This window comes from Sceloporus occidentalis, unplaced genomic scaffold (assembly GCF_023333645.1).
Source record: "Sceloporus occidentalis isolate IW3139 unplaced genomic scaffold, rSceOcc1.0.p SCAF_10, whole genome shotgun sequence".
Lineage (NCBI taxonomy): Eukaryota > Metazoa > Chordata > Lepidosauria > Squamata > Phrynosomatidae > Sceloporus > Sceloporus occidentalis.
In genome coordinates this window covers 6,192,502-6,217,022 of record NW_028316990.1, presented here as the reverse complement: position 1 = coordinate 6,217,022, position 24,521 = coordinate 6,192,502, and the positions used below count along the sequence as shown (strand labels likewise).

Here is a 24,521-nt window from a genome sequence, read left to right as displayed (position 1 = left end):
CACTGAATAATGGCAAAGTGATGTAAAGCTGGGTTTTTTTTCTGCAGCACTAATGCAGCCATGGTTGACTTCAAAACCAGTCTTCTAAGCAACCAAAGTCTTAGGCCTCGATGGGTGAACTTATTTATTTCTCTTTAGCATATATTCCTTCCTTCTGGAAACCCAGGAATAGGGTTGGATAGGGCCATGTCAGTTAAAGTGAGGCCAAACTGCATTATTTCTACAGTGCAGATGCATCCTTAATCAATTTATATCAGTATTTTGGCTTACCAAATCCATGTACTTCCCCTTCTCTTTTTCTCTCTCTCTCCCTCTCCCTTTCCTTTCTGTTTCTTCTCTTTGTGGTCACACATTAAAAATCAAATTATAAACACTACGAAAAAAACATGCGGAAGGTGATAAACAGCAAAGGTGCCTTGGAGGTTTCCCAGTACAAGTTTCCTATTACCAATAAAGTCAAAGCTCATAAAGCATTTAGAATGAGACAAGAATATTGTTCAAAATAAGAACTTTTAATACCATCCAAAATAGTGACTGTATGTATCATAGTCATAAAACCATCCAAGACTGTGGTGGAGTTGTATGCTAGCATGTCTGTGCTTATCCAGGGCCCCTTTTTTGTCTGTGTGACTCAGTTTCCCATCTGAGTTTCAACAAGCGCGATAAGGAAGTGCAACCAGAGTGAGTCTGGCATGAGAAGACAAGGAGTCAGAACTGGATTAGCAGCCATGTGTTTGGAAAGAACCCAACCATTGAAACCCAGAGTGTCATGACAGGTCATCTTTTTGAATCCAGAATGCCACAAGGAAATGTGAAGTCGAAGGCTTTCATGGCCGGCATCCATAGCTTTTTGTGGGTTTTTGGGGCTATGTGGCCATGTTCTAGAAGAGTTTGTTCCTGATGTTTCTCCAGGATCTGTGGCTGACATCTTCAGGTAAACTTCAGCAATAAACTCTTCCAGAACATGGCCACATAGCCCAAAAAACCCACAAGGAAATGCTTAAATTTGGCACACACACACACACAGAGTACTCTTAACAGGACAGAGTTTGGGAATGTTACTTAGTTCAACTATAATACCCAAAACTTCGCAGCCAGTATGTGCAGCTGGCGTGCCATGTTTTGACTTTTGCAGATTTGATTATTCACAGATTTGATCAATATGTTCTCAGATCTGACCAATATGTTCTCTCTAGCAATCTCTACATTCTCCAGCTCCGCTCTGCTGGAAGTTGACCATAGAGTCACTCTGGAGGACATCTCTCGACATTTTATAGGTCCTCCAGTGCAACTCTATGGTCAACTTCCAACAGGTATTGACCATAGAGTTGCGCTAGAGGAGCTAAAGATTCCTAAAGAGATGTTCTCTTAGGTTAAACAAAAAAGAAGAGTGGTCTTTGTATTTGTGGGTTTTCCACTTTCATGGGGGTCCTGTGCCCCTAACCTCAACGAATGTGGAAGGCTCACCATAGTCCAAAGAAGTAACTTTCCCAAGACTGGAGTAAAAGCCACTCTCTCCTAGCAAACCTGACACTCTCCATATTCTTTACATTGGGGATGGGAATGATGTGGCCCTCAGGTTGGTTTTGTGGCTCCTGAGAAACAACAGGAACAATGCTGGACTCTCAAGGAACCCATGATGGAGGTCCATGATGATGGAAACCAGGATCCTAGACTGTAGAACAGCCTAACTGCAAATCATATTGTACTCATGCATTTTCGCTCCACGACTCGCTCTCCTTGAGACTTGACTTGAATTAACTGATGTGCTTCTGTTGCTGTTTCACATAACCCACCACATTATTGGAACTGCCTCCTGCAAAAGCAATAAGTGGAAGGTTAGAAGACAATAGCAACTCCAGGCTATTAAAGAATATATTAGCCATTTCCATTTGTTTCTCTTTGGTTTTGAATCCATGGCTCTCCCAGACCTGGGCTGCAAGGTAGCTCACAACATGATTCAAAAGACATGCGAATGAAAATGATGACAATTTATATAATCAAAACAGAACCAAACAAGTTTGCAATGCGAAAACACCAAATGAATTTAAAATGGTTCTAAAACCACATAGGGTTAAATATATCGATAACCATCATAATGTAAAATTAAGACAAAGCTGGGTTAGTTTGGAAAATCAGTACGCAAAAGGGATCTTGTAGTACCTTTGGGACTAATTGAAAGATAGGAGGTGGTAACATGAACTTCCATAGACTTGAGCCTACTTCCTCAAATGCATCTGAGGAAGTAGACTCAAGTCGACAAATTTATTTATGAAATTTAATTTCATAATGAAAGTCAGGACCTCGGATGCAAACTTCACAGCACTCTATAAATAAATGTTAATAATAAATAATAATAATAGGATGTCATCCTGTTGAACTTTGTTGCTTCTGCCCTCACCTCCTGCAAGCACTTAATACTCTCAAAAATAGAGAGCTGTGAAGCCCTCTGGATTAGATATCCTCCAACTATTCCGGTTTAGCTGGGATAGTCCCAATTACTCCTCTGTTGTCCCACTTTTATGGTTGCTTTTAAAATGCCCCAGTTTCTCTCTCCTCCTCCCGCTTTGTCCTCAGCTTATTTCAATGGCTGCAAACTGATATCAAAGTGCAAAAGGCATTTGCATTTAATTAACTCAGTACAAAGGAAAAGAGGAGGCAGAGTATTGGTCTTCCCAGTAGGCTCAGACAAAAGCAATCTGTGGTAGACTCTCCTAACTTGTGTGTTGTTTCTCATTCATAAACCGCATTCTGATGTTGCTTAGACACATGTGTCCCAGGTCAGAAGAATGGAAAACCTCATTTTCTGTCTTGTCAACCATTACAGAGCAGGCCTCTTTTCCCAACCTACGTCTGACTACCTTTTGGACAATATGACATGATAGAACATTGGTGAATGGTTGATAAGAAACAAGAAGAGTTGGGATATGTGCTGAACTTCTCAGAGTTTCAAGTACAGTTGATCAAAAAATGCAATATATTCTATAATGTCTATGCTATAGACATATTAATTTAATCAAGTAAGGAAGGCAGAATTAGCCACGATTTTGGAATCATCTTGGAATCTTACCAAAGTATTCCTTATAATGTTTAGGCCTTAGATTCCACCCATCTGGAGAAGGAAAAAGCAAAACAAGGTTGAGCAACTTTAAAAAATGACCAAATGGCAATTTTGCATTGACAGTAAACAGTTCACCTATCTTTCTGAATTTTCTAACACTTTAAAAAGAAGTGAAAGATCATTTGGAGCTCTGAACACCAGAGTGAAGGAAAAACTCACTTTCCTTTTACACTTACTGTAGCGAGGCAGCAATGGAGACATCTAGTGTCTCAAAGCCTAACGTGCAGGAATGTCAAACCAGGAAATATGTATAAAAAAGAGCCAAACTACCTAAAAGCTTTTGTGTATCATATAGTGAATGTTGCAAAGATTCATGTGTGAATTTTGTGCACAATAAGTCTCCAACTGTAAACATTCATATAGTGAATTTTGTGCACAGTAAGTCTCCAACTGCAAACATTCATGTGAATTTTGTGCACAATAAGTCTCCAACTGCAAAGATTCATATGTTAATATTGTGCACAATAAGTCTCCAATTGCAAAGATTCATGCGTGAATTTTGTGCACAATAAGTCCCCGAAGATTCTCATGAATCCATAATTCTCCTTTTCAGAGTTTTCTGGCACTCCAGAGATGCATTTTAAAAATATTTACAAATGTACTTTCCATCCATCCTTGTCCATACTAAGCCTTGCAACTCCTTCATCTATTACAGTGGAGCTAACATGAGCAGTGCCCTTCTGGATATTTGCCTTTTGCTTAAGAAATGGTTTGGCCATTGGCATAGGTGAGGGGGCTTTGGGTTCACAATGGCACGCCAACATACCTGAATTTCCTCGTAGCTTGATGCACTGGCCCCTATTGGGGATGCCCTCAGCGGCATTGCCAGGGTTGATAATGTGACATTCATATCCTGTTGGACAATGTAGGGGCTCATCTCCATCCTCAGTGGTGCTGCAAGCTTCAGCTATGAGAAGAAACAGAAAAGCAAATGGTGAGCCTAGCCAGGTGGGGCCAAAGATCTATCAGAACCCATGATGGATCTAATCCAGGAATGAGCAGCTGCTGCCACAGTGCAGACTTAATGCAGCTTGACACTGTTTTAACTTTCATGGCTCCATCCTAGGAAATACTGGAGTTTGTAGTTTGTTGTGGCACTAGAGTTCTTTGACAGAGAAGGCTACATATCTCACAAAACTCAATTCCCAGGATTCCATAGCACTGAGATTTAAATTTTATTGTATATTTGCATGAAAAGTTGTGAGGTTTGAGGGGGAGCCTGGAAACAAAGTACTTTTAATCCAGACAAAATGGTTATGTGAAAAATCTCCAAATCAGTGCAAATATGCAAAAACTTTTGTCTTCTTTGCCCACCATTCCCCAGTTTCCAAACAATGCACATGTCTTTTACTTCTTCTTGCTGCCACCTTACCTTGTAAAACTTCCTCAGGTCCATCAAGCAACCAGCCATTGCCTCCCAACCAACGTGGCTTCGGCTGCACCAACCAATCTAAAACTTTTCAAAGAGACCACGTTATTGTGCGAAATTAGCATGTTAAGAATAGTATAAGTCAATGATAGGGAACCTCAGCTGAAAGTAGTTGGTATTTTTCGTTGCACCCTCTTATTTACTTGACCCCACACATAACTGGAACTCAGTTCCTGAAAACGTTTCTGAAATTGAATTTGGCCCCACAGGCAAAAGGGGTTCTCCACCCCTGGTATAAGGATGACTAACACTATGATAGACAAACCATCTTTGTGGTTTGGAAGTCTAAATACCTTGATGGCAACAGACACCATCTGATCATGGAAGCTAAGAAGGGTCAGCCCTGGTTAGTACTTGGATAGGAGACTGCCAAGGAGTACTAGGCACTATGGGCTCTATTTCAGAGGAAGGCAATGGTAAACTGTGGTGCTGTTATTGTTAACTGCCCTTGTGTAGATCCTGACCCATAGTGACCCTATGGATGAGACATCTCCAAGACCCCCTGTCCTTCACTACTCATCTCATCTCCTGTAAACTCATACTCAATATCTCTTCAATAGAGTTCATCCTTATAGCATGTGGCCTTCCTCTCTTTCTACTTCCTTCCACCTTTCTTAGCATTATGTTTTTCCCCCCAATGATTCAAACTTTCTCATGATGTATCCAAAGTATGACAGCCTCCGTTGTGTCATCTTGGCTTCCAAGGAGATTTCTGCCATGATCTGCTCTAGGATCCATTTGTTTGTTTGTTTTGGCTGTCCACAGAATCCTCAGGGCTCTTCTCCAGCACCAGCAAACTACCTCTGAGTATTCCTTGCCCCAGAAAACCCTATGAAATTATTGGATCGCCATAAGTATACCCATGATTTGTAGGCACACACAGACCCTCAGATTAGAGGGGAAGGAAAATGAGGCTACATATCTTCTGGGTGTCCATACTTGGTCCCCCCCTTTCAGCCAAGGCCAGACATAGCATTTCTGAGTTACCTCCCTCTCCACTCCATTCCCCACCACGAAGTAGCAGCACCTGATACCTGATGGGACAAAAGAAATGCATGGCACTGCATGGGCAAAGCATTATGCTTGTCTACTTGATCCAGGATCTTGGATGGCATTTCAGTTGTCTTACAGAATTTGGGATGCCTTAGAAAGGGGACTCAAATGCATGGTGAAAAAAAGCCACCACAGGGCACTGGGGTATTTGGAGGCAAAGAAATCAATGTTTTAACCTCCCTCAGGGGGGATCCTGGCCGGGGGGGATGCATGCCCAGATCTGTTTTAAGGCTCTGAATATGGTCCAATCACCCTTTCCCAGCCTCAGAGGATGGCAATGGCAAACCACCTCTGAAGACACTTTCCAAGAAAACCCTATGCTAGGTTCACCTCAAAGATGACTTGGAGGCACACAACAACAACAAAAGACAATCGATGGGCTGCATACCTGGAGGTGGTGGCACTGACTCTAAGCAGGCATAGATGCACCCATTGTAGCAGCATCGCTTGTGTCTCTCGCACTCGGAGTCAGAGCGGCAACTAGGCACCTCGCATGCTTGGTCCGGCAGAGTCTGGGGTGGAGGGGGGCAACGGTCATTCTTCTGATAGGGAGTGCCATGAGAATGAAGGGGATACTCATAGTCCTGGATGAAGAAGAAGAAAAAGAGAGAGTGTGGTTGTGTGTTTCCCCCCTCTGAAACTATTCAGTTACTTTAAAGAAATTATTACAATCATCCCTCCATATCCATGGATTCTTTATCTATAGATTCCATTGAAAATATTCTCCATTATTGGGAGGACAGGACATAATTGAATAATAATAATAATAATAATAACAACAACAACAACAACAGAGAATCAGCATGATGTAGTAGTTTGAGTGTTGAACTATGACTCCAGGGAGCAGGGTTCAAATCCCAGCTTGGCCATGGAAACCCACTGGGTGATCTTGGTCACACTTTCTCAGCCTCAGAGGATGGCAATCGCAAACCTCTTCTGAATAAACTTGTCATGAAAACCCTTTGATAGGATCATAGAATCACAACTTGAAGGCATACAACAACAACAATACACTTTGTCTCAGTATTAATATCGAAACACTGAACTTTAAACTTTGTATTTTTAAGGAACGCTTATATTTTTTGGGAGGGAGGCCCAAGATTTTAAGGCAATCATAGTACAGTCCTCCCTCCGAATTCGTGAGGGATCCGTTCTGGATCCTGCCATGAATTTGGAAATACGCATATATTCAAGCCCCATAGATTTGAATGGTTGCATGCTCCTTCATGTGGCCATGTGCACATGTCAAGGGGAAGTGCACCATTAACTTTAATGGAGGTTGCCCCTCTGTGAATAAGCAAAACCGCAGATCTCAAGTCCGTGAAAACAGAGGGGCGACTGTATAACTTTTCCAGTTCAGTATTTCATACTCCCCCCCTTTAACATTGCACCAAACCTGCAAACCCAACAGCATATGTAATTGAGAATGCTGTCAAGTATTTTAATTAGTATAAATGTGTGTATGTATTTGCAAAGAAGTATTGCAAAGACCTTTCTCTATTTTATTTCTGCTCTTAAGCATTTCAGGGTTACTTGCATTATGCAGAGGGCCCACTAGGCGACACTGGCTAGCAATGATAGCTTTGCAGAGGCTGCAAGAGCATGGATAACCATGCAACGTTTCAGATGTTTTTGGATCGCAACTCCCAGTATCCTTTACTATGAGCTATGCTGGGTAGGCTTGATGAGACTTTCAGCCCAACGCTATCTTCAGGGCTGTATGATTTCTATCCTTACCCAACAACAATTTAGGGACCCACCATAATATATGCATGTGTGTGTATGTGCCTTGAAGTAGACAGGACCATGAATTTCTTAGGCTTTTCTTAGGCAAGGAATACTCAGAAGTGGTTTTGCCAGGTCCTTCCTCTAAAAAATACACACACACACACACACACACACACACACACACACACCTTACAATGTTTCAGCTATAAAAACCAGGACTTGTATGGCTAAAGATGCTAAAGATGAAGAACAGACAAGCTAAGAGATGCTGCAGCAGTTTGCTTTTGCCTGAATCTACTGGGAAGGGCAAGATCTCACCCCCTCCTCTTCTCTTTCTCTTGCTGAATTAATGGTGTGCAACCTATTTTTGCTCTTTTAACTCAGTTTGCATCAACTGAAGTAAGCTGAGGATGAAGGGGAAAAGTGGGAGGAGGAGAGAGAAACCAGAACATTTTATAAAGCAGCTAAAATAGTAGGACGACAGAGAATTAATAGGGACTCTCCCTGCCAAATCTGGACAGTTGGAAGGTATTTTTTATATTGTTGCACACACCCTATTTCTTTTTCCAAGGAATGTTGGAAAGTGTGCATTTCACATCCTTAAGACGCTCCAAGTCTACTTCCTTGCATGCATGTTTCAAATTTCCTTCAGGGTTTGCATTTTGGTTCCAAGGCACGTGGTTTGGGTCCCCCCCTTCCCCTCCATTCCTCAGTTCTTGACAAGTCTGAACATAAATGCAGAGGGGAGACACCTTTAATCTGGTTGTCAAATTTATGTAGTTCCCTGAACTCCAGAAATGCTTCAGTGGCATTTTTATAACTGGAGCAGCAGCTACAGCCAGGAACTTATTTTTTAAATTGTATTTATTTATTGGATTTCTTTTTGCCACACCCTTTCCCTTTGCAAAAATGGAAGCAAAGCCAGCAGCTAGGAATGCAATGCAGAAAATATAGTATGTGTGTATGTGTGCCTTCTAGTCGCAACCCTATGAGTTTCATAGGATTTTCTTAGGCAAGCAATACTCACAATGGACAACTTTAAAAACAATTTACAACCATCATTTAAAAACAAACAAATGCATAGCACCCTTTCAGTAATCTGTTCTAACTGCCCAAAGCCTCCTTATTAAATGCTAACCATTACCATACATTTTTATATAGTTTGTAATCTGTATTGTTTTAAAATACGTTGTTAGCCATCTTGAGTGCCATTATTGGGAGAAGGACAGGATATAATTGAGTAATAATAATAATAATAATAATAGAGAGGCAGTGTGGTGTAGTGGTTTGAGTGCTGGACTATGACTCTGGAGACCTGGGTTCAAATCCCAGCTCAGTCATATAAAACCCACTGGCAAGTCACATTCTCTCAGCTTCAGAGGATGGCGATGGCAAACCCCCTTGGAAGAAACTTGCCAAGAAAGCCTCATGATAAGGTTGCTGTAAATTGGAAACAACTTGAAGGCACACAACAACAAAGAATAATCTAGAAACCTAAGTGTAAAAGAAAAAGAATTAGACCAGACTCATCGTTCCCTCTGTCAGAGAGCTCTAGTGCCTCATCAAACTACAAATCCCAGGGATTTTGTAGGACAGAAAAGGGGCAGTCAAAATGGTATCAAACTGCTTTATTTTTGCAGAAACACCCCAATTGGCATTTGAACATGTGTACAAACAAATCTTGCCAAGAAAACCCTATGATAGGTCTGCTTTAGGGTCACCATTAAGTCCCCACTTAACTCTATTAGAGTAAAGTTATGCTCCATTTCCTCATTGGGAGATATTGGCCAGTAACGTCACCATAGGCAAACTGGCATAATTTTATGCCAAGCGTAAGATCTCAGCCTCTAAGCCCTAACTTTCTGTCTTCCACTTTGCCAGCCTCAACAGCAACAGATTCCACCAGATGAGTCAGTGGCTTCATTTCATCTCCCAGTGGATCCACCTTTCCCTTTCCCTTTCTGTCCACTGAAGAGAGACCTAATATCTTTGCCAACTCAGTAGCACCTGGATGATGCAGAAGTAGAAATAACAAACTTTCATCAAAAGCGACGTTGATCAAAAAGAGCATATCCTGAAGGGGTTGGGCGCCGTGCCCATCTGGCATGTGCTCTCTTAGCATGAACATTGCTCCTGTTCTGTTCTTGTCTTCCTTCTGATTTCACACACATGCGCACAGCGATGCATGGAAGAATTCTGTTTTTATCTTGGCTGAGCATCATTATAAATAGCATCAACCAACCAAATGACTTGATGACACAACACATCACAACAAATGGAACTGGAGTTCGATAACAGGGAAGCCAGCATGGTGTATTGGTTTGAATGTTGGACTATGACTCTGGAGGCCAGAGGTCAATTCCTTGCTCGGCCATAGGTGACTTTGGGCAGACCATGCTCTCTCAGCCTCAGGGGATGGCAATGGCAATCCTCCTCTGAACAAAGCTTGCCAAGAAAAACCCATGTTAGGGTCGTCATGAGTCAGAAACGACTTGAAGGCACACAGCACACACATAAGAAGACAGGCTCCTGAAACACACAGTGTGTCTTCCTGAGCCAAAATGGATCTAGCAAAAGTTAATGTGGACCCTGGTGTATAACACCCAGGACTCCCGTTGTCTTCTGTTGTTTTATCATTGGATATTATTTATCATTGTTATTGGTAATTGGGTATTTTAATTGTTATGTTGGAGGGAGGGATATTGGGTATTTTATTGTATTCTGTATTGTATTTTATTCTTAGTGAAAGCTGTCTCAATCCAACCGGAGAGGTGGGATATAAATTATTATTATTATTATTAAAAGTTGATGCCTACCTATCATTGCACTAGAGGCCCCAGGATCAGTTCGCCTTAGGGTCACCACAAGTCGGAAATGACCTGAAGGCACACAGCAACAACATACATACACTACATACAACAGTGTAAAAGGGTCCTTTGTGCCAGCGTCTCCGTCTTTCACCAGCCCCTGAGTCCCCCTGTTTTCCAACAGCATGGCTCTGCATTAACCCATCCTCAAGCATGCACCCGCATCCACCCAAATCCAGGGAAATGCCAACCTCAGCTGTTAAAAGCCGCCCTTGGGGAAGCGTTTAACCTCCTGGTTAAAGAACTCAGGGCTTCAAAAGGTTCGCAGCCAAGGTTTGCAACCAAGGGTGGAACTGAAGTCCCAAGAGAGGAAGGGCCCTGTAGAGCGGATGGAGTCCAAAAGTATTGTTTCAGCCTCCAAAGGCAAGCCGCTTTTTTAATTACCGTTTCCTTGAAAGCTCATTTCCCATCATTGTGAGTGGAGACTATCTAGGGTTACTAAGAACGGAAGTGCTCAAAAGGCAGGCAAGAGGGTTCACCTATGAAAAGGATAAGATTTCAAGGTGACTTATGTTGGTCTAAGGAGAGAGAGATTAATTTTAAAGCTGCCTAACAGAACAATTTTGGAAGGAAGTGTGTTGTTTTAATAACAGGTTCAGCACCCTTCTTTCCCCCTTTTCTTTCTCTGTGGTCCACCATCACTCTAAAGCTATGTCCTGGTACATTATAGGAAAATAGTTCTCCTTTCTGAATAAACTGGAATGGGAGATAATTTCATTTCCATTGGTTTTCAGTTAGATCATACAAAAGGATCACAAAATTTGAATGCAGGAGAAAATTAAAAAGTTAAGCTGCTCTGGGTAAGGATGTAATTTCTCTTCATTACTAGATCATCTCCAATCATTCTCAATCCCAATTTACCAGAATTTCCATAATCTGAATGTGGGACAAAGTAGAATTAATTTTTCCATTCCTTTGGCTAGGAAAGAGTTTTGTTTCAAATCATTTCCAGTCTTCTTTTACTAAACTTCACAAAATTCAAACCCAAGAGAAAGGGAAACGGATTTACTCAGGGATGGGTGAGAATTTTGTTTCAGATCATCTCTCATGAGAATGTACTCGAATTCATAGCATTTTGAATGCACAAGAAAGCAAAACTGACTGGTTCACCCAAGAAACATTTACTTCCTCCAAAATAACTGAGATAGAAAGGTAACATGGCGATAATCAAGATATATGCAGATGATATCGCATACATAATATTCTGCTTTAGAGAATTGTTAATTTGCCCAGGGGACTTATTTTAGCTTAGGTTGGGAACTGGTCAGCCTTGGAGATCCTATGTCACTCTTCCACTTCACATCTCTCACAATCCCTAACTCTTCAGGTTAAATGTTTGGAAATTGTCAGGGGAGGAAATGCAAAAAATGAAGTTAAAGTTTTGCGTTCTAACATTGTTTGGTGGATGTTCATACCAAAATAGCAGGAAATCACACTTGAAATTGCTCAGAAGTGACTACAAATTCTTCCAAATGCTGGTGAAACAGCCCATTCATGGTCAGAAGGGGATGGCAATGTCCCCTTGATCATCCATGTGTGCTCACCTCTGTTTTGCTACAAGGATGGAGAATCTTTTTTTTTGGTTCTAAGCAAGCACAGGAGTGCCGAGAGAGCCATTAACTATACAGGGCCATGTCTGAAACCAAATGTCCAAAATAATTAGAGGTTTGGGGGAAATACTGCAACATGAGCCTTTCCAAGGTGAGAGACCTTGGAAAGTGAGATACCTACAGAGTGACACCTGGTGACAGCCCTCTCAGGATAAGGTCAGACAAGGAAGAGAAGATATAATAACTTCTTCCAATACGATTGAGCAGAAAGTGTGGGACAAAATTTTCCCCCCAATACAGAACAAGAACAGATAGCTGTATATAAGAAATATGGGTGGACCATTCTGGAAGAAACCCAGAAAAAGATCAAAGATATGGCAGAACATCTCAAGAGGATTGCAAGTAGCTAGACATGTAGAGACAAGCATTTCTTGGCAAGATTTGTTCAGCTTGCCATTGCCTTCTTGGCCAGTTTCTTCAGAGGGGGTTTGCTGTTGCCATTCTCTGAGGCTGAGAGAGTGTGACTTGCCCAGGGCCATCCTATGGGTTTCATGGGTGAGTGGGGATATCTATCTATCATCTATCTATCTATCTATCTATCTATCTATCTATCTATCTATCTATCTATCTATCTATCTCCTTTCTTGGAGGCCTTTACGCAGAGGCTGGATGGCCAGGGAGTTGGACTGGATGGTCCTTGTGGTCTCTTCCAATTCTATCATTTGTCTGTCTGTCTGTCTGTCTATCTATCTATCTATCTATCTATCTATCTATCTATCTGTCTAAATAGTACAGTTACAAAAAAAAAGTGATGCCACTTGGAACAGGCCACATTATTCAACAATCGCTCAATTATTTCTAGGTTCCAGGACAGAATCTAAATTAATGGTCCAAAACCAATCATCATCATCATCATCATCATCATCATCATCATCATCATCATCATCATCATCATCTATAATCCTTTTGATGATAACTCTCAGAATCCCCCCCCCCTCAATAGTTGTAGTCCAAAACCTGACCTCCTCAAGCTCTTTATCATCCACTTTAGCATCCTAGGATTTGATACCCTCCTCCCCTTCTAGCTTTCCTTTCCATCCTCAAAAGCAGATCTACTCACATCGTATTTTTCTGCCAGCTTCAGGTGCGACGTCCTTCTCCAGCGTCTCTTCGCCCATCCCAAAGGTGGGCAGGAAAGCAGCAGCGCAAGGCACAACATCACCTCCAAGAATTTGGGGCACACATGTTGTTTGCCCTCCATTGTAGCTCCTGCACCTCTTCTCACACCATGAGAAGCAAAGAAATTAAAACCAGAAAAGGAAAAAGAAAAGAAATCCAAGGGTAGAAGATCAAGCCAGCTTTGGATTTCCTAGGAAGGGAAAAGGAGGTGGGTTGTTCACTCCTCTGGTACAGCTCAGACTGCCTGCTGCCTCCACCCAATGGAAATTTCAAACCCACTCTTTGGAAAAGTGCAGAAGCCTTGCGTTGGGGACCAACAAGTTGTTGCAATTGTCCCAGAAGTTTCTTGTTCCAAAGTAGAAGTAGGTCCTTGGGTCTTGCAGCTGCTTAGAGGCTGTGCCCCTGGCATCCACCTAGAAAGATAGATGGAAAGATTATTTTTAGACCTTTGTTTCAACATCTGGCACTCCCAGAGAGAGAGAGAGAGAGAGAGAGAGAGAGAGAGAGAGAGAGAGAGAGAGAGGCCTTTTCAAAGTCAAAGAGAGAAAGAGAGGATCAGATGACAGCTGCTGAAAAGGGGGAAGGAGAGAAGTTGGAGGGGGAAAATTAAGGTCTCTAAGGAATAGGCAGGACAAGCTTCGACAAGAGGCATTCCCAAACTTCCCAAAGCAAAATTCCTCTCCGAAACAGCTGTCCTGTTTCTTACCTACTTTTTAAAAATAATTTGAAATGCTAGTGTATCCAGTGCAATGAAGAATACACACAAAAGACACACAGAGCATGGAGAAGTTATTTTTGTTGTTTGTGTGCCTTCAAGTCATTTCTTATGGAGAACCCAAGGCAAACCAAGGCTTTTCTTGGCAAGATTTGTTCAGGAGGGTTTTGCCATTGCCACCACTATTCTCTGAGGCTGAGAGAGTGTGACTTGACCAAGGTCACCCAGTGGAATAGCACTGCTGAAAGATGGTCAACTGGCCTTTGTTAAAGACCGCTGACACTGAAGAGTCCATCGCCCTCAATGGCAGTTTGCTTCACTGTCAAATAGTTCTTACCATGAAACTGGGCTTTATTTCTTATGAAATGTGTGCCGGTTAAGCTTGCCATCCTTCCTTACTGATGCAACACCACATTGCCTGAGTTAAGCCATGTGTCTCTCATTAAGCAGGCATTCTCATAAAGCCCTAAAGTGCCTGGATGGTGAAATGAGCATGGAGACTTTCAAACATGCAATGCTGAAAAAGTCTAATAGTGAAGTGTTGCCCCAACTGGGTTGCACTCCAGTGATGCTGAACCACAAATCCCACCATCCCCATGATGGGACTTGTAGTCGGACACAGGTAGAAGGAACTGGGTTGAGAATGGCTGATCTGTAGAATCTGAAGGGAAGTTTTCTAGAAATCTTTGGCTGCAGCCAACTGGTTGGCTTTGTTTTAGTTCCAGCATGACAGTAAAAGCTGATACGTCAGGAAGCTGCCTCTTAGCCTGGGTGCTTTGGGATTTCTTGCAATATGCTTGGCAGATGGATCAAAGGTGGACATGGGGCACAGAAAACAGGCAGCCATCCTCAAAAGGATGGTCTATAAGGCCTTTTACAGCTCTGCAGTACAGAGATTCACAACTTTTAGGTTTTCCAGATGTTTGGGACTTTGATGCCCAGAATCTTTACCCATTCACCATAAACGAGACCAAAACATCAGGAGGCTCAAATGTTTAGAACCACTGTGCAACTGGAGCACCCAAACATTCATAGGAAAAGGTGATCCCAACTACCTGGGATAGTAAAGGCCAGGAACTACTTCCTTAACTGAAGTATACCTGTCTACAAAAGCAAAAGAAGTGAAGATTTGCACTGCTAGGGAAGAAAAAGTATTTTTATTGGTCTGTCCTAAATTTATTGCTAATCTTTGCATTGGATAACACCCAAAATAATTCACCAGTAGATCCCATCTGATCTGGGAAGGTAAGCGGAGTCTTGATTAGTACTTGGATGGGAGACCACCAGAGAATCACAGGTTCTGTAGCCCATATTTCAGAGGAAGTCACTGGCAAAACTACCTTTGAGTCTTCCTTGCCTAAGAAAACCATATGGAATTCATTGGGTCGCCATAAGTTGGCAGGCGGCTTGAAGGGACATGCACACCATTCTTTATTCCTACTCTGTCTTGTATATATATCTGGTAGCTGGAGGAAAGTGAACGAGGAAATTAGCGGGTAAGCTCAGAGAGAGGGAAGCTACATCACAGAGCTGAAAGCTTTAATCGCAGGATTTTAAAGGACCCGTTCAACACGAAGGCTGTCCCTCTTCTGATTTGGTTTGGCCATCTGGAAGCCATACACCACAGATGGCAAAGACAGCTGTCCACACAGCAGCCTTGTTGATGATATACAGAAGACTTGATTCTGGAGTTTCGAGCCTGATGTACAACAACAAGAGGAGGATGCTGAAGGTACAATGAAGTCAATATCATGAATCAAGCTGAATGTAAGGACATGCTGCAGAGAGATCCTGTAGCACCTTTGAGACTAATTGAAAGAAAGAAGTTGGCAGCATGAGCTTTCATAGACTACCGTCCTCAGATGCATTTGGTGGAGTGGAAGCCAGGGACAAACATATATATGCCATTGGTATGCAAGAATGTCAATTCAACTGATTTGCTCCATGTTCCTCATGCTCCTAAAAGGCCAAGTGGATACCCATGCCTACCTTGAGCTCCTGTGTCTAGAATCTTGGTTACATACATGACTCAGGGGCTCAACAGACTACCCCTTTAGAGCAACCTGCTGCTGCCCCTTTCAGCACTGGATCAGGGCCGTGACAACTGCATGCCGTGGACCTGGCATTTCCGTGTCACAAAAAGGAGCCACAAAATGTGTGCCTTTTGGCACTGTATCATCTGGACACAGCACCAAAGGAGTGCTGTAATGCCCCCTGCTGTGCAGTTGGGCACATGGCATGATGGCAGCATCAGGGCAGCATTGGGGTGTGCATTGTGTGGACACCATGCCCCCACTCTTCCCTGAGGCCAGCATATAACACTGGTCTGTATAGCCTCACAGCCGAATACCCAGCAAATAGCAATAGCAATAGCAAGTACATTTCTATACCGCTTATCAGTGCACTCAGCACTCCCCTAGTGATTTACAATGCGTAAGCCAATTGCCCCCAATAAGCTGGCTACCCATTTTACCAACCTATGAAAGGATGGGAGGCTGAATGGACCTTGGAGCCCTGCCTGGGATCGAAGTCACACCCTTGTGGCTATATTTAACCACTGTGCCACCAGGGCTCCTTGTTGGGGGCAATTGGCTTACAGATTGTAAACCGCTCAGAGAGTGCTGACATCACTGATAAGCAGTATAGAAATTCAAATGCTAAATGCTATTGCTGCTGGAGAAGAGTTCTGATGATATTGTGGACTGCTGAAAAGACACTTGAATGGGTCTTGGAGCAAATCAAGCCTGAACTCTTCCTAGAAGCCAAGATAGTTAAAGTGAAGCTATCATACTTTGGAGACGGAATGAGACAACATGCTGCACTGGAAAAGTTGATCATCTTTGGTAAAGTGGAAAGCAATAAGAAAAGAATTTCCAATTCAAAATTGATTTACTCAAAGAAGCCATAGCTGCGCTGAGTTTGCAAGCTGATGACCGGAGCTTTTGGAGGTCTCTCATTCATAGCGTCACTATAGATTGAAGCTGACTCCACAACAATTGACAAGGGCTGATGAGAATCCAAGGGCAAGAGATTGGGGAATGCTGTGTTATAATTGTGATGGAGAAAGGAGGGAGAAACTCCACATTGTCTCATTTGGTTTGCTATAGGAAACTTCTCAATGGAGGTTTGTATATGTAACGGGCATCTAATGTTGAGCATTAAGAAGCATCTGCAGCAAGGCTGTTGAAAGTTTCTCAATTGTGGTATTTTGGCAGCTGTAGTCCAAAAAAGAGAGCCAGCATTGCGTAATAGTTTCACTGTTGGACTACGACTCTCGAAACCAGGGTTCAATTCCTGCTTGGCCATGAAACCCACTGGGTGACACTGCTGAAGGCTAATATGGGTTAGGGGCCTTACCATAAACCCAATGTGTATGAAAGCAACGGTAAGCACCACAGGATGCCTGCCACTGTCAGAAACCTACAACATCATTGTGATCAATGATCCATAATGGGAGACAGAAATCTTTCTGTTGAATTTCTATGGAGGGCATCAAAATCCCAGAGGTCACATTGAACAAGACTGTGGAATTGCTCTCTGGGAAGGGGAAGGAGCCCACTGCTGAGTTAAATGCCACATCCATTTTCTTGTCTTAGCACCTGCTGTGACATCTTCCCAGATTGTGCAGTGAATATCTTTTCCATTCTCATTTATCTCTTAAGGTAAGTTACCTTTTGCAGCATTATTATTTTGATGCTGGCTGAGTACAAATGGACCCCTGCTGCGTTAGGCATTAACTGGGCTATGCAGTCATTGCAGCCAATGGCAAGCTTGTGCAACACAATACATAATGTTTGCGCACCTCCATGCAAAATGTACCTTTCCATGCATACCTCCATTTCCACGAGCTTGAATTGAACACAGAAATTCCCATAGGGAAAGTTACAAATGTATAAATCATTGATAGGATCCACTGTGGTACATTGGTTTGAACACAGGATTATGACGCTGGAGACCAAGGTTCAAATCCCAGCTCAGCCATGGAAACCCACTGAGGGACCTTGGATAAACCTTTTAAAGTTTGGACTAAAAGACAGAACAGATTCACTGCTCCACCGATATGTAAACGACCAGCTGGCACTAGTTGCAAGGAAGACAGAAGCACAGTAAAAGAGTAAAGGAAATGAACAATGCAAAAGGATCGTAAAAGCACCAAATAAAAAACACGTCAAAACCCAGCAGCCAAATTAAAAGCAGAGAACTGCAGTTGGAGGGTGATGATCAATGACTAAATGTCTCCTGAAATAAAAGGGTCTTCTGCAAAATGCCTGAATGTTTTTTAAAAAGAAAGAATGCCAGATCTCCACAGGGAGGGATCCTGTGACCGTTCTGATGTCATGTTTGGATTATTCCAGTTCATTTGGGATTCAGTCCCATTGAACTCAGTAGGACTTCTTTCTGGGTCTTATTATGTTGGCAAGCAATTCTAGTCCCTTTACTCTGGGGGTGTATATAGACTTACAGTGTTGCAAGGGAAAAGGAGACACCCAAGCCCAATGACATTTTTTAAACTAAAAAAAACCACCCGCAAATGTTTAAATCCTTTCCAAATGGCCTCAGCAATGATGCATTTGGATAGATTCAATCCCATTACTCCACCACTCCTCAACCTGTACCAAACACAAGAAACCCCTAGCCAAATCTTTACCAAAAGAGAAACCAGAAGTGCCGTTGCATTACTTTTGGAGCAGTGGTTATGTGACCCTGTGTCCCAGCTAAACAGTAAAGGGACAAAAATGGCTCTCAGCATCAGTTCAGTTGTCCTGAGTTCCCAAAACTGCAAGAGCTCCTGGGAAGAAGGAAGCGCTCCTAGAAAAGCGTTTAGCCTAAAGAACAATTCCAAGTACAATTGCAATTCCCCTAGTACTTAATTGTTATTGTTGTTAACTGCGCTCAGGTCGGCTTTGAGACATCTCCAAGCAGGGATGTAGCCGGGGGGGAGGTTCTTGGGTTCCGGACCCCCTCTTCCATTAGAAAAATGAATGGTGTGTGCTGCTGTGCCACCATGCCCAAGCCCCATTATAATGGTGGCACTTAGTCTGGACCCCCCCCCCCCTTCCTAAAATCCTGGCTACGTCCCTGCTCCAAGGTCTCCTGTCCTCCACTGACTCTGGCCAAATAGAAACAACAGAGTATGTATTACTCCAGTGCTCATATTATAGGGACATCCACTTCAGCCTTATCTCTTCTCTATTGTATAAACACCAAGGACACACCAGTCAATCCTACACTTCCGTACTGCTTTCGGACACCAGTCCAGATATAACATATAATGTTGCCAGATTCTATGCAGCTGCAGTTAAAATCCGTCAGGCAATGACTTCCACAGTAGACTAGTATTAATCTTGCCCTGCCACAGCAGATTTTAAAAGGAAATAGTGTTTTTAACCTTGCTTTTACCATTACCTTCTTTTATTTTGTATTCCCAACAGGCAGAAATCCTGTTGAGGCTATTCTGTTTTTAATCTATGCTTTTACCTGGTTTTTACCTTGATTTTGCCATTGTTTTTAACATTACCTTCTTTTATTCTGTATCCCCTTTTTACCTGTGTTGGTGTACGACTGTAATAGGCCTCATTCCCACTTACAAATAAATCGGTTTGCGATCCGAATCGATGGATCAATTCGACAGTGGTTCACACTACATTTGCCCCAATCGCATTTTTCCCTGTAAAATAACCCACTTGTGGTTCACATTCACGAATGAATCGATTCAAAATGGACCCACTCCAGCCGTTCAAAGGGCAAATTTAAATCAATTCCAATCCATATCTGGTTCACACTTGTGCTGAAGTGATTTATCCAAAAAGATGTGGGGGAAAAATCAGCGTCAAAAAGATGTGGGTTAAATGGGTCTTGTGCATAGACTCCCTCCCCGAATTGCTTCAGCGATTCAGTTCAAGTGGGAACCAGGCTCATTTGGACAGGTTTAAACTGATTTGGGATCTGGTTTAAAAAGTAATGGGAATGAGGCCAAAGATGAACCTGTCCTCCACTGCTGTGCCATGTCTGCTCTGATCAAATCTAACCATCTGGCATGTGGTTCATCTCTTTCTACTGCCTTCCACCTTTCATAGCATCATTGTCTTCTCTACATTTCCCCCCATGATGTGGCCAAAGTACGGCAGCCTCAATTTAATCATCTTGGATTCCAAAGAGAGTTTTAGCTTGATTTGTTCTAGAACCCATTTGTTTGTCTTCTTGGCCATCCACAGTATCCTCAGCACTCTTCTCCAGCACCGCATCTCAAATGAATTTGTTTTCTTCCTATTAGCTTTTTTCATTGTTCAGCTTTTGCATCCGTACACGGCAATAGGGGATACAATGGCTTGGACTATCCTCACTTTACTATTCAGAGTTATGTCTTTACACTTTCTGATCTTGTACTTAATAGGCACTAATATTCCCTGCCTGTATATGAGTCTAGCCTAGCTGATCTGGTCAGGCATTCAGAGTGGAAAAGTCTGGCCTGCATATGAGAAAAGCAAACAATCCACGCTGCTAAATATTTCTTACATGACCCATGAATTTAAATACAGTTTCCACATGACTGGGAGCAAAGCAATCGAGATAAGAGTAGAGGCGCATAGAAGAGAAGAAGGGGGAATTACTATATCTTTTGATCCATGTTAGGCTTCAGAGAACTTTGAAAAAGATCAAGCTTGTACTATTCAGACAGTTCTAAGATCCAGATTAAGTTTTGCTATTAACTAGAAGGCTAATCACCTTTGCAATAAGCTAGAGATCCTATCTTCATTTATATAAAGGTCTGGGATAAGATCATGGTTCCTACCTCTTTGCAGGGCTGTTCCACACTTCTCTTGTACATTTCTCTGGCTGCTGGAGAGAATAAAGCTGTGTGCGTGTGTGTGCATGTGCGTGTAGTTTAAACAACATTTGTCACCAACACATTCCTAATTCCTTTCCTTTTAAAGGCGGGTTAAGGGAGACATCTCAACTTATCTAAATTTAGAACAGGCTTAGGAATTTTCTATTTACTCCATGCATGGGTAATAGCTATCCAAAAATGTCTGAGAGGAGTGGGGAAAGAGATGAAACAGAGACACTCAGGGGGCAAATATCTTCACTGGAAAGCTGTATATTGATGGGTATGATGACAGTCTTAAAAAACCAAAAATTCTTCTTTCTGTCGTCTCTGCAAACCCTGTTGCGCTTTTATGAATATGAAGGGAATTCTCTCTAAAACATCCCTAATTCTTTCTAGTGGAGCTATAGCAAATCAAAGCTTGGAAAAAATTACGTTTTGGATTAGAGTTCCCAGAATCCTGCAACCAGCATGTCAGTTGGATTCTGGGATCTGTAACATAAGAAAGGTAACATTTGCAAGATCCAAATTACTTGCTTTTATATATATATATATATATATATATATATATATTAAAGTTTCCGTTCTTGAACATATAACGTCATTTATCCCCCGACGCACCCACACCTATACCTATATCACAAATGGTTAAAATCTTTCCTGATGTTTTTAGAAAAATAGTATGTAGAGAGATCTTGTTGCACCTTTGAGACTAACTGAAAGAAAGAAATTGGCAGACTTCAGTCTATTTCTTCAGATGCATTATTTTTTACAAAAATAGCTAAGGATGGAGCTACAACGCTTAAAGTGGTGTCAAACTGCATTATTTCTACAGTGTAGATGACCCCTAGGTCCTTCACCATACTACAGATCCCAGGACTCCATGGCATAAAATCATGGCATTTCAAGTGGTATCAAACTGCTCTGACTGTGCCATGTGGGCACACACATAGTAGCAACCTCTGTCCTTTCCTCAGGGTTCATCCTCTTTTATGGAGCCTCTGGATGTTCAGTCTGAATCTTCTTTTGAAGATATCAGCATCTTTCTCTGAAGATGCCAGCCACAGATGCTGGTGAAATATCAGGAATAAAGTCTTCCAGAACATGGCCACATAGCCTGAAAAGCCCCCAAAAAACTGTGGATCCTGGCTGTGAAAGCCTTCACCTTCACATATATTTGGGATTCTTGAGACCAGCAAGAAAGAATCTTTGCCCTGGGCTTCTGGGATTTTTCCACCTCGTAACTGAATGAAGATGGCCCTCTCAGTCTTAATAATAGTGCTACTGAAAGGTCCAATTCTGTTGTGCATTAAAATGATTTATGGCTTTGGTTAGAGTCAGGCTACTGGAGCAGACCAGGTATGAAAAGCTGTAAAACTTGCAGATTGGAATTTTCCAGGTCTTCAGGCAAAACGTTGCTTCGATTGGGAATAGCAGCATCACCGCAGAAAGATAGGAGCAACAGTGGAGGCAAATAGGTACCAAAGAACATAAAGCCATTGAATTTCCATTTGCTGTGGCTACTTTACGGTCTCCAGTTTGCCTTCTGTTGGTGTTGCCACTTGACTTCAGTTTTCATACAATCTGGTTTGTAAGCTTACAGTATGCACTGTTTCCCGGCAGGGATCCTAACACAAGTTTGCAATGGGTTTCTTGTAGTCCAGGGAGAGGGATGGTTTTTTGCTGCTCCTGAATCCCAGGTCTCTACTGGGGCTAGCCATAGCAGTTAAGCTGGTGTGAAAGTGCTATAACAGTGCCGTGCGGATATACCCCAGGAGAGGCAGTTCATCATTTTGGGGGGCAAAAAGGTGCAATCTAGCGAGGTCAAAGTTTGCATTTTGAAAGCAGCCTTAGAGACCACCTGCAGCCCCAAGGTTGCACTTAGTCCACTCCTGGTCTATTGGACTGAACCAGATGGAGCTAAACCATCAGTTTTCTTTTCTGCTATTGCATTATTTCTTATCTGCTCTGAATTTTTACAAGCAGGAAGAGACTTCAAGACACAGCTTGACAGATTTTTTAGTTCATTAAAGCTCTGTTCTACTAATGGCTTTTGCATGATTTCAGATGTTGTTGAGCTGAAGTCCAGCTGTTCAGCCCTGGAGCTGGTTTTAGTAATAGGCTTCATTCCCACCTTCAGATAAAACGGTGTGAGATCCGAATTGATGGATTGTTTTGACAGCAGAGCGTGGTTCCCACTACATTTGCCCCAATCACATTTTTACCCTCAAAAATAATCCACTTGTGGTTCACATTCATGCCTGAATTGATTCAAAATGGACCTGCTCCAGCCGGCCGATGGACAAATTTAAATTGATTCCAATCCACATCTGATTCACAATTGAATGGAATCGGTTTATCCAAAAAGATGTGGAAAACATCAGTGTCAAAAAGACATGGGTTAAATGGGTCTAGTGCAATTTGGTTTAAATGGGAACCAGGGTGGCTTGAACTGATTCAAACTGATTTGCGATCCAGTTTAAAAGGTAGTGGGAATCAGGCCATATTCTAAAGATTAGCAAGCATCAATTCCCCAAGATTTGAACCCTGCTCTCCCAGTGTCCTAGTCCAATGCTCAAACCATTACACTGCACTGGTTACTTTTTTGGATTACAAGTCCGAAGCCAGAATAGTTATTCTTTTTTTGGTATGTGTTTGGTATGTGTTTATGAGAGAGAGAGATTCTAAGTGTTCTTGTAAATCCAACAAGTAATTTTCCCCCAAGTTCTGATCTGGAGAAGACAAATACATTGGCAATTCAAGGTGCAGAAGTATAAGGATAGTGGCAGCTGGAATGCTGCACAACAAAGGTCGCCTGTTTGCAGAGGAAGAGATGAAGTGTGTGTGTGTGTGTGTTTGTGTGCAGGACACATTCCTTCTTCTGTATTCCTTCTTCTGTTGCCCTCCTCCTGACCTCACCTTTCTGGCAGGAACAGATCCATCAATAGGAAAACCCATTCAAACTGTGCCCTCTGGCAACTCGCAGAAGCCGGACAGTTTTTGAACGCTTGGACCATTCCTCCTCCCAAGGAGTCTTCCTTCCCAAGAGTGCAGAAGAATTAGCTTGGTTAGTTTTCCATAGGTAGTCATGCTTTCGTTAACAAAGCCTCTGATAAAGAAGCTCCTTTTTATACATTCAAAGCATGTTAGTGTATAGAATCTGTACGCAGAGAGATCTTGCAGCACTTTCGAGATTCACTAAAAGAAAGAAGTTGGCAGCATGAGCTTTCATAGACTAAAGTCTATGCATATGGATCTGAGAAAGTAGATGTTATCTACGAAAGCGTATGCTGCCAATTTCTTTCTTTCGGTGAGTCTCAAAGAGGCTACAAGATCTCTCTTATTATTATTATTATTATTATTATTATTATTGCATCTAAATGCATCTGAGGAAGGAAAGTGAAGTCTACGAAAGCTCATGCAGCCAACTTCTTTCTCTCAGTCTCAAAAGTACTACAAGATCTCTCTACATACCTTTTCATATTTTTATACCTTCACAGCCCTACTACCCCTTTCCCTCCTTATCCTCTAACTTGAATTTCTTTTAGCAGCATTTTATTATTTATGTATGTATTTATTTCATTCCTGTTCCGTCTTTCTCCTCGAAGGGACCCAAGGCGGCTCACAAAAGTTCTAGAAACATCTTACAACAAAACAATGAAAACTTCAGCTAAAAATGATATAAAATTACAAACATTAAAACCATAATAAAATGACAACACCCATCCCATATAAAACCCATCCCATGACTACACATTAAAAGCAGAGCCGTTTTTGCATCCGCATTTGGAAGTTGGCGAAGGAGGACTGGAGAAACTCTGCCCTATTTAGATGCTGCTGCTGTTGTTGTTTATTAGTGCAAATATCTGAATAATCTCATTCACGCATTTGGGTTTGTTGTTCGTATTATTATTTTTTAAAATCGGAACCGCATCTATGTGCATCTCTATGACTTTGGTTGCTCACATGAGCCAGCACTAGAATAAAGACAGTCAATGATACGGAAGCATTTGAAGCACATTCAAGGCATGCAGAGTTTGATCGTGGTTTATC

General features: G+C 42.1%; 1 protein-coding gene across 2 annotated transcripts; it reads right to left on the bottom strand.

The window, feature by feature from the left end:
* Positions 1 to 491: 491 nt before the first annotated feature.
* LOC149305767 (WAP four-disulfide core domain protein 1-like) lies at positions 492 to 20,515 on the bottom strand. 2 transcript variants are annotated; one of them, XM_089540518.1, is made up of 7 exons: positions 20,436 to 20,515; positions 12,869 to 13,340; positions 5,992 to 6,187; positions 4,494 to 4,577; positions 3,888 to 4,028; positions 3,071 to 3,112; positions 492 to 1,816 (listed from the first exon to the last, which is right to left on the bottom strand). In XM_089540518.1, exons 2-7 carry the CDS (start codon positions 13,007 to 13,009, stop codon positions 1,758 to 1,760), a joined length of 663 nt encoding a protein of 220 aa, XP_089396644.1. In that variant the 5' UTR covers positions 13,010 to 13,340; positions 20,436 to 20,515; the 3' UTR covers positions 492 to 1,757. The 2 variants fall into 2 exon arrangements, with proteins under 2 accessions (XP_089396644.1, XP_089396645.1); XM_089540519.1 differs by lacking the exon at positions 3,071 to 3,112.
* Between the last annotated feature and the right edge of the window lie 4,006 nt (positions 20,516 to 24,521).